The sequence below is a fragment of the Anopheles marshallii genome, chromosome 2, assembly GCF_943734725.1.
Source record: "Anopheles marshallii chromosome 2, idAnoMarsDA_429_01, whole genome shotgun sequence".
Taxonomy (NCBI): Eukaryota; Metazoa; Arthropoda; class Insecta; order Diptera; family Culicidae; genus Anopheles; species Anopheles marshallii.
The window spans coordinates 44498580-44510337 of NC_071326.1; the positions used below are offsets into that span (position 1 = coordinate 44498580).

Sequence of the window (11758 nt, forward strand, 5' to 3'; positions counted from 1 at the left end):
ATTCGGACCAAACCGAGCTCAATTAATTATGTGCTAACCATATTAACACCACACTATCACAAACAGTATCACAGCAAATAAAAGATTCCCAATTGGGTATTGATTTTGGAACACTCAAAGTTGACAAAACCCTGGTGGGCTGCGTTAAACAATCTGCTGATGATACCCGTGCCACATCAATTGACACGTACGCACGTACTCCATTCGGTATAATCGCGGTCAAAAGCAACACGTACATTAACAGCGTTTTTTTTTTAAATACAAAACAAATGTTTCACATAGCGCATTAATTGTTCAATTGTTTTTTCTTTCCCACAGGTCGAAAAATTCCCGACATCGAGCAGATCCTGCGTACGGTTCGATCTGCCTGGAATACACCGAAATCGCAACGATCACATTTGCAAAGGTAACGGAGCACATCGCTATGTTTGTTATGTGGGAAAGGAAAGGGTAAGATTAGAGATTTCGACATCGTTACAACAAAAAAAACCGTCTCAGAACTGACCTACAAAATGGTTTCCATCGAATATCTCTTTCGCCCGGCATTACAAAGGATGGATTCCGTTCTGGGTTGAATTCCACCAGATTCCATCAGAATTTTGTTGTTGTTGCTCTTCTTCGTACTGTTTACTCACGCTCGACTGTGGAGCTTCCTGGTTCTGGCTTCTAAATGGCACTAATTAAATTATAATCCACGCACCCAGGACACTCCAATGGTCCATTCCGCGCTGTGGAATGAACTAATGCCAACTCCATCAGGTATCGCTTCGAGCCCTTTGAGAATATTTTTTGATCCTTTTATGATACTCATTTTTTTTACGCCGGTTGCTGACCCACTGCCGGATGTATGGTAGTGGGCACGATTTCGAATATTCCGGCGTGCCACAGATTTACCGCAAAAGTTCAAAGCGCCTTCCACAAAAAAAATACAAAAACACAAATACCACATCCCCTTTTCGCTAGCGGGGGTTAGGTTAAAACACGTGAATAATTAAATAAACCCTCTCCCTCGGTCTTGACGCAATTCCGGAGACTAAAACTTGGAGTTTTCGTGGAGTTCGTGGAGCGAACGACTAAACGTGGAATCGGAATAAGAACGCACAGCGGAAGTCGGCACCCTGTAAGCATTGGTGCTAGATGGTAGAGGCATATGAACAGGTTCACAATTATTCACGTAGAAAATGAGCTCAAACTTCCGCCGGTAGGGATCCGCTGTTTCTGGCTGTGGGCGTAACGGTTTTCACCCGTCAACGCTTGATGAAATTGAAAAGCTAGTTGGCACCCGGTGTTGGTGAGTTAAAAAACTGGCTGAGGTTAATGTACGCTTCGTTTTGTTTAAAACATTGCCATTAAGCTATTAAACATTAAGTTTAGTGTTGCATTAAATGGTTCTAGCATATGTCTTGAAACACGTTCAACAAGTTTCATCGCAAGACATATTGATTATACTTCAATTCCACGTGAATAATCGTCACACTCATAATAGCCCTTACGAGTTCCCCGCAGACCCACACAATGATGAATTCGGAATCCATTTGCTTTTGTGCTCGATATGGGTTATCTGGTTGGAGTTAGGGTCAACCCGTTACGACACCCTTAAGAGTGGAATAGATTTGTACACTCTATTCCTCCCTTCGGTTCACATGAAAAAGCATCTGCTAAGCGCAGTTAGGCTAACACAAAACAACAACAATATATCCATCAGCAAAGCACCCGAAATCCCAACGCGTTTGACAGTCTTCGCCATTCCTTTAACAGGTCCCATTAATAATGCAACGTTGAATGATAGTTCCGCGTCGTTCGCAGCCGGGCAGCACGTGTTGTACGTGTTGCGAGATCATCGTTTAGGCGTTACGGTACCAACACCTGATAAACTTCATCATCATCAGAGATGTTCGTGATTTTTTGTGCCGCTTTCGATTTCAACAAACAAACTTTTCCTCTCCTGGGTAATCAGACTAAGTGTGGGGGAGGCGTTTCAGTGGAAATTATGATTTAGATTTCCCCGACAAAACACTTCCTGCGATCAGTTTGAAAGCACCAGGCGTACGCTTGTCCCAGATCGATTAGTTGCTAATGATGCTGGAAGAAGCAAGTATCGTGCGGCTATTTTTTCTCCTTCAATTGTATCATCCATTTTTTTAAAAGAACATAAAACGATTCGTCATGATTGTCGTGCAAAGGTGAGAAATATGTTTTGGAAAGTAATGATGATAAATGTACTACATAACATCGCACGCTTCGAGCAGAATCCTTAAAAGAAAGGATACAGCTTTATTTGGGATTTAATTTAATAAACTTATAACAAGATGTATATTTTTCAAAGCAGTAAACAGGGATGCTTTATTTAGCGAAATTTATAAAAGAAAATCGATACTTTTCCATACTACAAAGTAACTTTTCGTTTTGCCTCACTAGCTCTCTTACATACGAAGCGCCATCTATCGGGCAATAGCGCAAACTAACGGACCCTAGCCAACGGGTAACAGTTTTCAAAAGGGAAAGTGACACCTAAAAAGTTCATGAACTTCGTTATGTACATGAATAATTTATTAACTATTTGCTCCCCATCTGTTTGCCAGCAAGACCACCTGGTCAGTGTAGTGTACTCACTATCCGTACGTTGCGTGAGGACCAAAATGTTGGACCTTTGCGTGTTTGAATGAGGCACTCGTAGGAGCGGATTGTTACCGTCCATCGATTAACTGACTCCTTCGGCGAAAGTTAGTTTTAATTATCCAAATGTTTCTTTTTTGTTTGTTAACAATTCTTAAGCATGGTCTGTACGCGCAAGATTTTTTAACCACCTAGAATCATTGGATTACTCTAATTCGGCTGCGTATTATCACATTTCGCATTTCCGAATTTATTCGTTCTGACAAACGCAACCGTGTACATGTGTGTCTACCATTCATACAAATAAAAAAGCACAATTGAATTACGGTTGGTTGATCGATGTAACCACTTCTGACAGGAGAGGAGATGGGAGCCTTCCTTACAGTACGGCCCTGTCCTCCCTGGGGAGTAGATTGTGTAACTTCATCTTCCATTACTTCGCACATCAATTGGAATAGACAGGTACAATAACGCTAGAACACGAGAAACGAAACAACTGCAACAACGGCATTGTACATAAATAATGTAAAACAAGTTCTACTAGATTGCAAGTCGTAGGTTACATCATTGTCAAACATTGTTATAAACTTTTGGTTGATTTGGGGCTCATTTCGAAACGATAACTGTTTGTGGAGAAATGTAGGACAAAGAAACACTGGCATGGGTGTTCATAGATAAAAAGATAGCTGTTTTGCGTGATACGGAACACTTCCTTTCCTTCTACATTGTCAATCTACTGACATAGTCCGTAACAATTTAGTATCTAACCATTCTTTGGGCCTATCTATTCCATACGAAATTGTACATAGAAAACGGGTTACAATTACGGAGCAAGCCAGATATCTGAGTTCATTTGGTGATTTATTTGTACGATCACTGTACATGATTGTCTTTTCTTCCAACGTCTTACAAAGCTAACTTGTACTACATTTTGTACAATCAAATCACATATTTTGTCGCGGACCGTGTTGCCCCCCAGTCATACAATTACATTTTGATTTACAATTAATATACAATAAATTAACGAATATCACTATGCTCTAGATTTCGTCCAGATGGCGATCTCTTCCTTAACTCTGTTGACTTTCTAGTAGCTCACCATGAGCAGCCGATACCCGTTTGGCTTTTCGCTGCTTACGCTGCATTTTCCGTTCGTGTGAACCTTCATGGCTGTGGCAGTGATCTTTCCGGGCAAACGTTTTCGAACAGTACCGGCAAGCGTGCGGTGCCTTTCCGGAGTGCTGGAACCCGTGTCGGCGCAGATCGTTCTTGTGAAAGAACGCTTTCGGGCACAGCAGACATTGGTACGGTTTGTCGGTGCTCGTGTGCCGCTCGAGATGATCGTCCAGTGCGATCTGTTCGCTAAAACACTTCCCGCACGTTATGCAGCGGAATGGTTTCTCGCCCGAATGGTGCCACTTTGTGTGCTGCGTTAGACCGCACTGCCGCGCAAAGGTACGACTGCATTCGAGACAAGCGTACTGGTCACCGTAGTTGTTGGTTTTGCGCGTCGCTTTTTTCACTGGCATGGTGCCAGGACTGCTGTTTGACCTTTTGTCATTCGGTAAAGGTAGCAGATGAGACAAAGACGGTGATTTGCAAACGGGCTGTGATCCGTGCACATCCGTTAGGTGATTACCTCCCGGAGGAGGTGATAATGATGAATCTGACAGAAGCTCCATCTTGATGCAGCTTCCACCGGTGATGGTAGATGGCGAGGGAGTGTTAAAAGCGGATGGAATATATTCCTGCTTGATCGCTATCGGGTGTTCCATCGGTGACATCAACGGTTGGATGATGGAGGATTCCGAGTTCCACGCGTCGTACTTTAGTGGTGCGAACGGTGATTCCAGCGTACTTAGTCCAATGGTCGGGAACGCGGCTGCACTCTCACCATAGCCCATGGGTGACACATTGTACGGTTGGTAAAGATCATTGCTAACTGGTCCACTACATAAGCTGGTCAGCACAGGTTCTGAGTAGCCGGTATAGCCGATTGGAGCCGATGGATGGTTGCCATTCATGTAAACCATACCGAACGGTTTGCTGTTGTAGTTCGTTTCTTCGGTAGCCAGCACTTGTCCCGGTGGCGATGGATACAAGCTCTGCTGAGGTACTGGTGATGCAGCAGCAGCGGATGTCAATGTACGCCCAGTTTGGGTGTAGTAACCGTGAGGAACATATCGTGCACTGTTCGAAGCATTCTTCTTGACCGGTTGCTGCGATTGCTTTTGCGGATGATTTTGCTGCACATGCTGATTCGGTCCATAGTTTGCTGTCTGATGCTGATGATGATGGTACGGGACCGCGTAAGGATAGCTGTTGTGAGTGGAATCTGCCTCTGTAGCTTCGGCTGGTGAGGTCTGCGATGAGTGTCGATGAATTCCTCTTCCGGTCGTCGGCTGGAAGAAATTATTTTGCTGTGCCGCGGATTCGCAGCTTTGTCGCGCACTTTCCAGGTTCGTTGACGGGGACGTCATCCAGTCCGCATTCGGCGGCACACTGTAGTCACTGTAACCGTACGGAATCGCACTCCATGAACCACTGAACTGATCACTTGCCATTATTTCGATAGTATTGGCTTGCATTTTGTACACGGACGTGGACACTGTTTACTCGAGCTTCAAACTTCCACACTGTTAAGAGGAAAATTTTCGACTGTTACGTGATTTGTCTTCGTTTGCCGTTTTTATACGGTATTGCTGCAGCAGCGATCCTGGAAAGAGAGAAAATGCCTATGCTAGACTTTTTCGTGCGATCTGCCACTTTACCAGCCGGCCACGCATCGTATCCATATTGGGGGCGTAATTCCTGTGACACTTTATCCTGCCATACCTTGCAACAGGTACGATCATGCTACCTGGGGTATTCACCGAACGTGGCACCAAACATAACCAATATGTACCTGTACGTTTTTAACAGGACGCGTTGAGAAGCACTACCTGGTTAGTTTTTTTCACTTACCTTGGAGAAAAAAAGCTGGCAAGGGGTTATAGAAGATGTGGTAACACTATTAACGCACAAGCCGATGTTCTAAACAAATGCTACAACGATGGACGAAAAGCGCAGTATAATTAAACTCGTCTTTGAACTATTGGCGCACAATATCGGATAAGCTTTTCTTTTTTATATTAGACATAAATGAGCGTAAAAAGATGTGAATGTGATCAATCACATATTCAATTTATTATCGTTTGCTCCAATCGAGAGTGCGTTTTGCTGTCAACCGGTGACGATGTGTCAATTTCTTCCTAAGATCATACCACTACACTCACACACTTGTTTTGATTTGTTCGTTATCTATGCAACCTGGCCATTTGTTATTAAAGTAGCTCAAACATTAATTATTATTCAAGATAGTGTTTTCCCTGCTCTGGCAATCGGTCAGATCGATTGTCAATATCTTGCACTGTGTAGCAGTCCGTTAGTTCTTTCATTCGAAATTCCTGCTTTTGGTGCGTTAATTCGTGCCTCTGCATACGATCCCACCGAACAAACCCCCGCTCACAGACGGAACAATGATATGGGATATTACCGGTGTGAAAGTACTCATGGCGCCGCAGATCCGTACGATAGCAAAAAGTCTTTGGACATTGATCACACTTGTACGGTTTGTTTTGTGTAATATGGCGTAAAACATACCGCTGGAGCAGCACCAATTCCGAGAATAGTTTGCCACACTTTGCGCAACGGTGCACCCGCATGTCTGGCCCTGTTATGATGCGTTAGACCCATTTGGCAAATTAAGTGCCTATTGCACTGTTCACAGCGCCATTTGGAAGAGCCCGGGCTAAATGGTTGGGGTTTCGATTGGTCCACCGGAAGAGTCAGATCAAGCACGGAAGTTAAGTTGTCCAGCACGGGTTGCAGTAGTGTGCCATCAGGGAAATGATGAGTATTTGGTTAATTCTGAGATGCAGGCTTGGAGTGCGGATATTCCAACAGAAACATCGTACGTGGTTGTATGTCTGGTTGCTTCATCATATTCTCGGGCGGTGGAAAATAGAAGGGAGTTGGTACGTTGTAATGGAAATCCGTGTAATAATCATCCTTGAGGTGCTGCAATGAAAAAGGCGTGGAACGATTTCATCTTACGATGCAAAGCTTTACGTCCAACCATAATTCGATTTATTTTCGTTGGGAACACCGTGGGCGATAGTGGCGGGGATTGCACCGATAAAAATAATTCAAACTCAGGCAGTTGATTTGGCTGAAAGTTCGTTGTAGCAGTATCACCGATCTGCGTGGTGCCATAGTAAACACGACCAGCGTATGGTAAGGAGCCGTTCCAGTCGAAAGTTTGGGTACCGAATTGATAAGGAATTGAAGGATAAGGATATATCACTTGCAAACTAGTTTGCTGTGCCTTGCACAAAAGTAGTCAGTAGTTGTTGATAGGCGGTGAGAAATAAATCGTCGATCGTGGTTTACAGTGTTGCCAACAAAGTTGTTATACTTCATCGATGAAGATCTAATGCAGTGGACGGCAATTTGTTGCGCATGAGCTCTTCGATCGTGGATCAGTGCTAAAGTGGTTTCGTATGCGAAAAAGCCCTTTTTGCTAAATTCAAATTATCAGAACGTAATTTGGCAAGAATTAGACCTTTGAGATAAAAAGCACAAGGTTTTGTATTTGCTTTTCTAAATTACCCTGACAACGACAAAGTGGGAAATGGGGGCGTCAATACCTCGGCAAGATTATCACCTGTTGCATCCAGATCGAATTCAGCAGACATTCACCTGTAGCACTGTGTGGTGCACCTGTAGCACTGCAAGGTACATCTATTTGAAACGCGGGCCTGAATAATTGGACTGTTAAACAGTGAGTGGCCAACAGTAATATTATTAAGGTAGTAAAGTGTTATACTACCTGTGCACAATTATATGTGTATACAACAAATTAATCAGCTCAAACAGGAGTCTCATCGTGAATCATTCATGCCACGTACAGGCAGTCCCCGCTATTATAGCGTCAACGCTATTATAGCGAACCGCTATAACCCGTGGAAAATCCGAGTATCTCGAATTTCCGCGTAAGTTGAATCCGGAAGTAAAATCGTTTATACAACAAAGTTGGATAGTTGACTTTCTTCTCTGCTCTTCATTTATTCAGCACACCAGGCTATTTTTTGATAGAATGCATTAAAATAAACTTAAAACAAATGTTGTATATGACAAAGGAAGCTATTTTAGACCAATTTTACACCCTTTTGCTTAGATTTTGTGCTATAAACTAACTCAGCTGTCAAATTTCCAAAAAACCGCGTATAAGAGGAACCGCGTACCTCGGGGACTGCCTGTATTTCATAAACTTATACGATGGCGAAATGGATTTTTGGTTATGGGTAAAAGGAACTTGTACGATTGCGAAATGGATACGTGTTTTATTGTGGTAAAAGAAATTCTAGCTGCTTTTCTTTCAGAATTGGAGCTCATTTAGCTTATAAAATATGGTCTTTCTTCCATCGTCGATGTTGATCTCCGCAGATAATCAGACACCCGGATAATCGGCGCTCTACCGAAGTTGGTTGAGCACTACTGACAAAATTGATTAGATCGATTTTAATTGGTATCTGAGCAACCTTAAGATATTTCACAAAAACAATATTTTCTAACCTCGGTTTTGAGTTGTTTTTGTCGTAAAAAAACGTATTTAACCGTTCCTTACCTGTGTTCAGTATGTTGTTCCGTGCATCAGCTACTCATTGGAATGTCGTAAAACGTCGCAGTGGATTTTGCGTGTCATGGATTCTCTTTGAAAACGAAAATTACGCCTGCACATATTCGCGTGACTTTACCAGCCGGAACGCCGGTACGGTGAATAGTAGCATTGACCTCCCGGTTCCGGAACCGCAAACCTACGTGAACACCCAAGTCCAAGGCTTGTTGAATTCTGGTCTGTTCTACTTTTAGGTATGCTGGCAAGCAAATCGTTCTCACGAGATAGTCCCGGTCTGTTATGCACGTTCTAGTAGTCCGTCTGTTGCCGGTGTTGTTTAAATTTAGCGGCGTTTTAACATCGAAATGTTTTCCGAAGACTCGTCTGGCTCGCTTGTAATGCCCAGAAACTGCATTTATCAACATCCGGCATGACGGTGCAGTCTCGGGAGTCTTATGTCGCACGGAATGTGCAACTGCTAAAAATAAGTGCTAAAATAAAAAATAAAAATAATAAAAACAATGTCATCAGTTCATTTCAGTGCGTTGTTGCCTTGAATTTCGGTGCGCAGAGTTTTAATACATACCCCGATAGTACTGTGTGGCATATAATATTATTCCCTTCTGTGGTTTACTCTCTTCCCAATAGCCAAGACAGCCGCGAGTCATCCGCATCGAACTGGGACCTATCGAGCTTGTGCGATAGCTGCAGCCTTAACACAGTTCACCAGAGAATGGGAGCGGGAACGTACGCGAATGCGGCCAGCCCCGGGCCGGGATTACTTCGGCGGCGCTATTCGGTTCCGGAGATCATTATGCGCAAGTAAGTCATAACCGACAGTGTGTAACGATAACTTTTCATGGTCTTTTCATCGTTATTCCAATTGTAGGAACCTTTTCTCTACCAGAGTAACCTGGCCAAATTGACTTTCTTGTTGAAGTTAAAAGTTCGTTACCCTTGCTAGCGGCATCTGTTGCCAGTTTTTTTTTATAAAGGGGTTTCGTGATGTTTTACCATGTACAACACATACCTATTCCTCCGGGCTAATAACGCTTCGACGCTGTCGAGGATGTTCATTACACCGAAAACATAGGGTTTAAAAAGCACACCAAATGTGTTTCGAATTCAATTTGCTAATAAAGCATAATCGCAACATGGTGAGCGTAAGCACTACTTGTCACGAGGTCATTTCGTTACATGCGCAGGATCGTTCCTGTTTCGTAATCCTTGCATGCACCAGTCGAGACATTTCGGGGACTGTGGGTGGAGACCGTAAATAACGTACCGTGTTACAGTTTCGCATACTTCGGGGGCCGTACCCGGTGGGCGTTATTTGGTATTATTGACAAAGACCTCCTGCTAACAAAGAAATAAAATGTATCAAAAAATACACGGGGGTACAGTTACATCTCTTGTTGGACGACCGTTATGTCCAGGGGGTGGTTCTGTTTTCATCCCTCTCAAACGTTGCTAACTGATCTTGTACCCTGCATGTGTGCCTACGAGCCACTCATCATGTGAGCAACGTATTAATCCAGGTAGCTATTAAAAGTAGCTGAGTAGCAAAATTGTTGGTTAGCAACTCGAACGATCGACTGATTCGTCGCTTCGTGATCGCATACTGGCTCCATTGAGGATTGCCGTTAAAGGCACAAGCATGTTGGTTCTTTGATTTTGTGATGCAGTCTTTAGGGTAACAAAACAACGGAACAAGAGTGTATTAGACGTTTCACTCAATGGTATTCCCGGGACATAAGGAAAATGAAGATCAAACATTATGAAAGTGATCGTTTCCGTCTGCCTAACGTTTTTTTTTTTAATGAGACAAGTCTCATACGTGCTATGGACAAAATACGCACAGTGCATCCTTTTTTAGGGTGATGTGTGCCAAAAGAAACTTATTGTACCTGTGTTAATACTTATTTACAACAACAACATAGACTGCCAACTGTTGGATGGTTTTGAAATGAAAATTGAATTTTTGTTCACTTATTTGCCGTACTAAGCAATTCTGTTAAAAAAATAAAAAAGGAAAAATATGTGTACAGATCTTTCCTAACAATTTGATACGAAGCACAGATTCATCCTTTTGTACCAGAGACATCGGAAAACAAAAAAAAAGGAACGCAAATGCACATTCTTATGTACAAAACAAAGAGCAGCAAAACACATCGTGGGAAATCGAATTCTTTTTCATACTCGGCGCGAAAGTCCCGCGACCAGCGTCCAATCAGGCGTGGCAACTGGTTGTGAAGAGCATTCAAACCCTTCGTTTCCATGCTTCCTAACCGTACTGCTTATACCATCCGCTGGGTGGGTTAGGTAGGCACCTACAATCACAGAACTTAAAGGATATTACTTTGGCTGACGTCACGGTCCGACCGGGTGGCAGACGAGCACGGGCTGCTGTCGTTGTTTTTGGTGGAGTCGGAAAAAAATCAATATCTCCAGCCACCAGGAATTCACCACCCAGACAACCCGGAGCTGCTGGTATCGCACCCTCGCACAAAGACCTATGCTTGTGTGAAAAACAACACCCTCGTCGCCATGTGAACGACCCTACGAGCAGCGGGCCGGGATTCCATTGCGGCATGGGAAACAGGCAGAAGAACGCTTGAGTTTGATTTGATTAGAATCGAATCGTTGCGCAATACCAACGGACCAAGGACACCACAGGTGGTGGATGGCAAACAGCACGAAAGGGTTGACCTTCGTCCAACCCCCAAAAAGGTATCCACAGACCTTCGCACATTTGATGAGAATGAGTGAAGCGTTGAGGTGATGTTTGGCAACCGGCCGAAGGACCACGGGATTGAACGATCCTTTGAGCGGGATCGTTCGTCCGTTTTATTGTTGTTTTCCTTTTAGATCCATTCGTCAAGCGCATTGACACACTTGTATGTCAATTGTGATCTTTGCACTGCCAATGGCTTTATAGAAAGGAAAAGCGTTCCAGGACGGATTCTCGACGACAGGTGAATCAATTATTGAAGCCATGCCCGTCGTCATTTGCTTTGGGTCGATTGTGTTCGATGAAGCTCGTCGGCGGCAGCTCGGTTCCTGCTACCCAAATGCTAATGGCGATAAACTTCCCGCAAACGGCCGTTCATGGTCCTGGGTAGATGGATTTTCAAGGCCAAACAGTCAATTAGGAGGAGGGATGGTTTGGGCATAAATATTGTAATATTCATTCGCGATCCGAAGGGACGTTACACCGGTATTGTTGCTACGTCTAACCTTCACCGACGTGTGCATGTTAGCTTTAATTGATCGAGTCGAATACACTGGCGTTCATCAGGTGATGGATAATTGATCTCAGCCTTGTTTCCCTGTTTTTGTGGAGGAAAACAAAACTTTCATTATGAATTTTAACCGATTTGCTATTGACACAAGTTTCGATTCCTGAGATATAAATAATATTGCGCGAACCGTTCACTATTTGACTAAAATGATAAAAATAAACACCGCTTGGTATGGAACTAG

The 11758-nt window shown here is 43.5% G+C and overlaps 2 protein-coding genes across 2 annotated transcripts in view; one reads left to right on the forward strand and one right to left on the reverse strand.

Moving 5' to 3' along the window:
- The window catches only part of LOC128719339 (mucin-19-like), a 42073-nt gene that overhangs the window by 14365 nt on the left and 15950 nt on the right, over positions 1 to 11758 (forward strand). Inside the window, exons 3-4 of the mRNA XM_053812963.1 lie at positions 319 to 406; positions 8924 to 9097. Of these exons, the coding sequence (XP_053668938.1) occupies positions 319 to 406; positions 8924 to 9097 (262 nt within the window). The remainder of the gene's footprint in view (positions 1 to 318; positions 407 to 8923; positions 9098 to 11758) is intronic.
- Positions 3687 to 5204, reverse strand: LOC128719340 (PR domain zinc finger protein 1-like). Its single transcript, XM_053812964.1, has one exon. The coding sequence runs from the start codon at positions 5202 to 5204 to the stop codon at positions 3687 to 3689; it is 1518 nt and encodes a 505-aa protein (XP_053668939.1).

Coding starts and splice junctions, on each gene's coding strand:
- LOC128719340 (XM_053812964.1), bottom strand. CDS start 5,204: ATGCAAGCCAATACTATCGAAATAATGGCAAGTGATCAGTTCAGTGGT.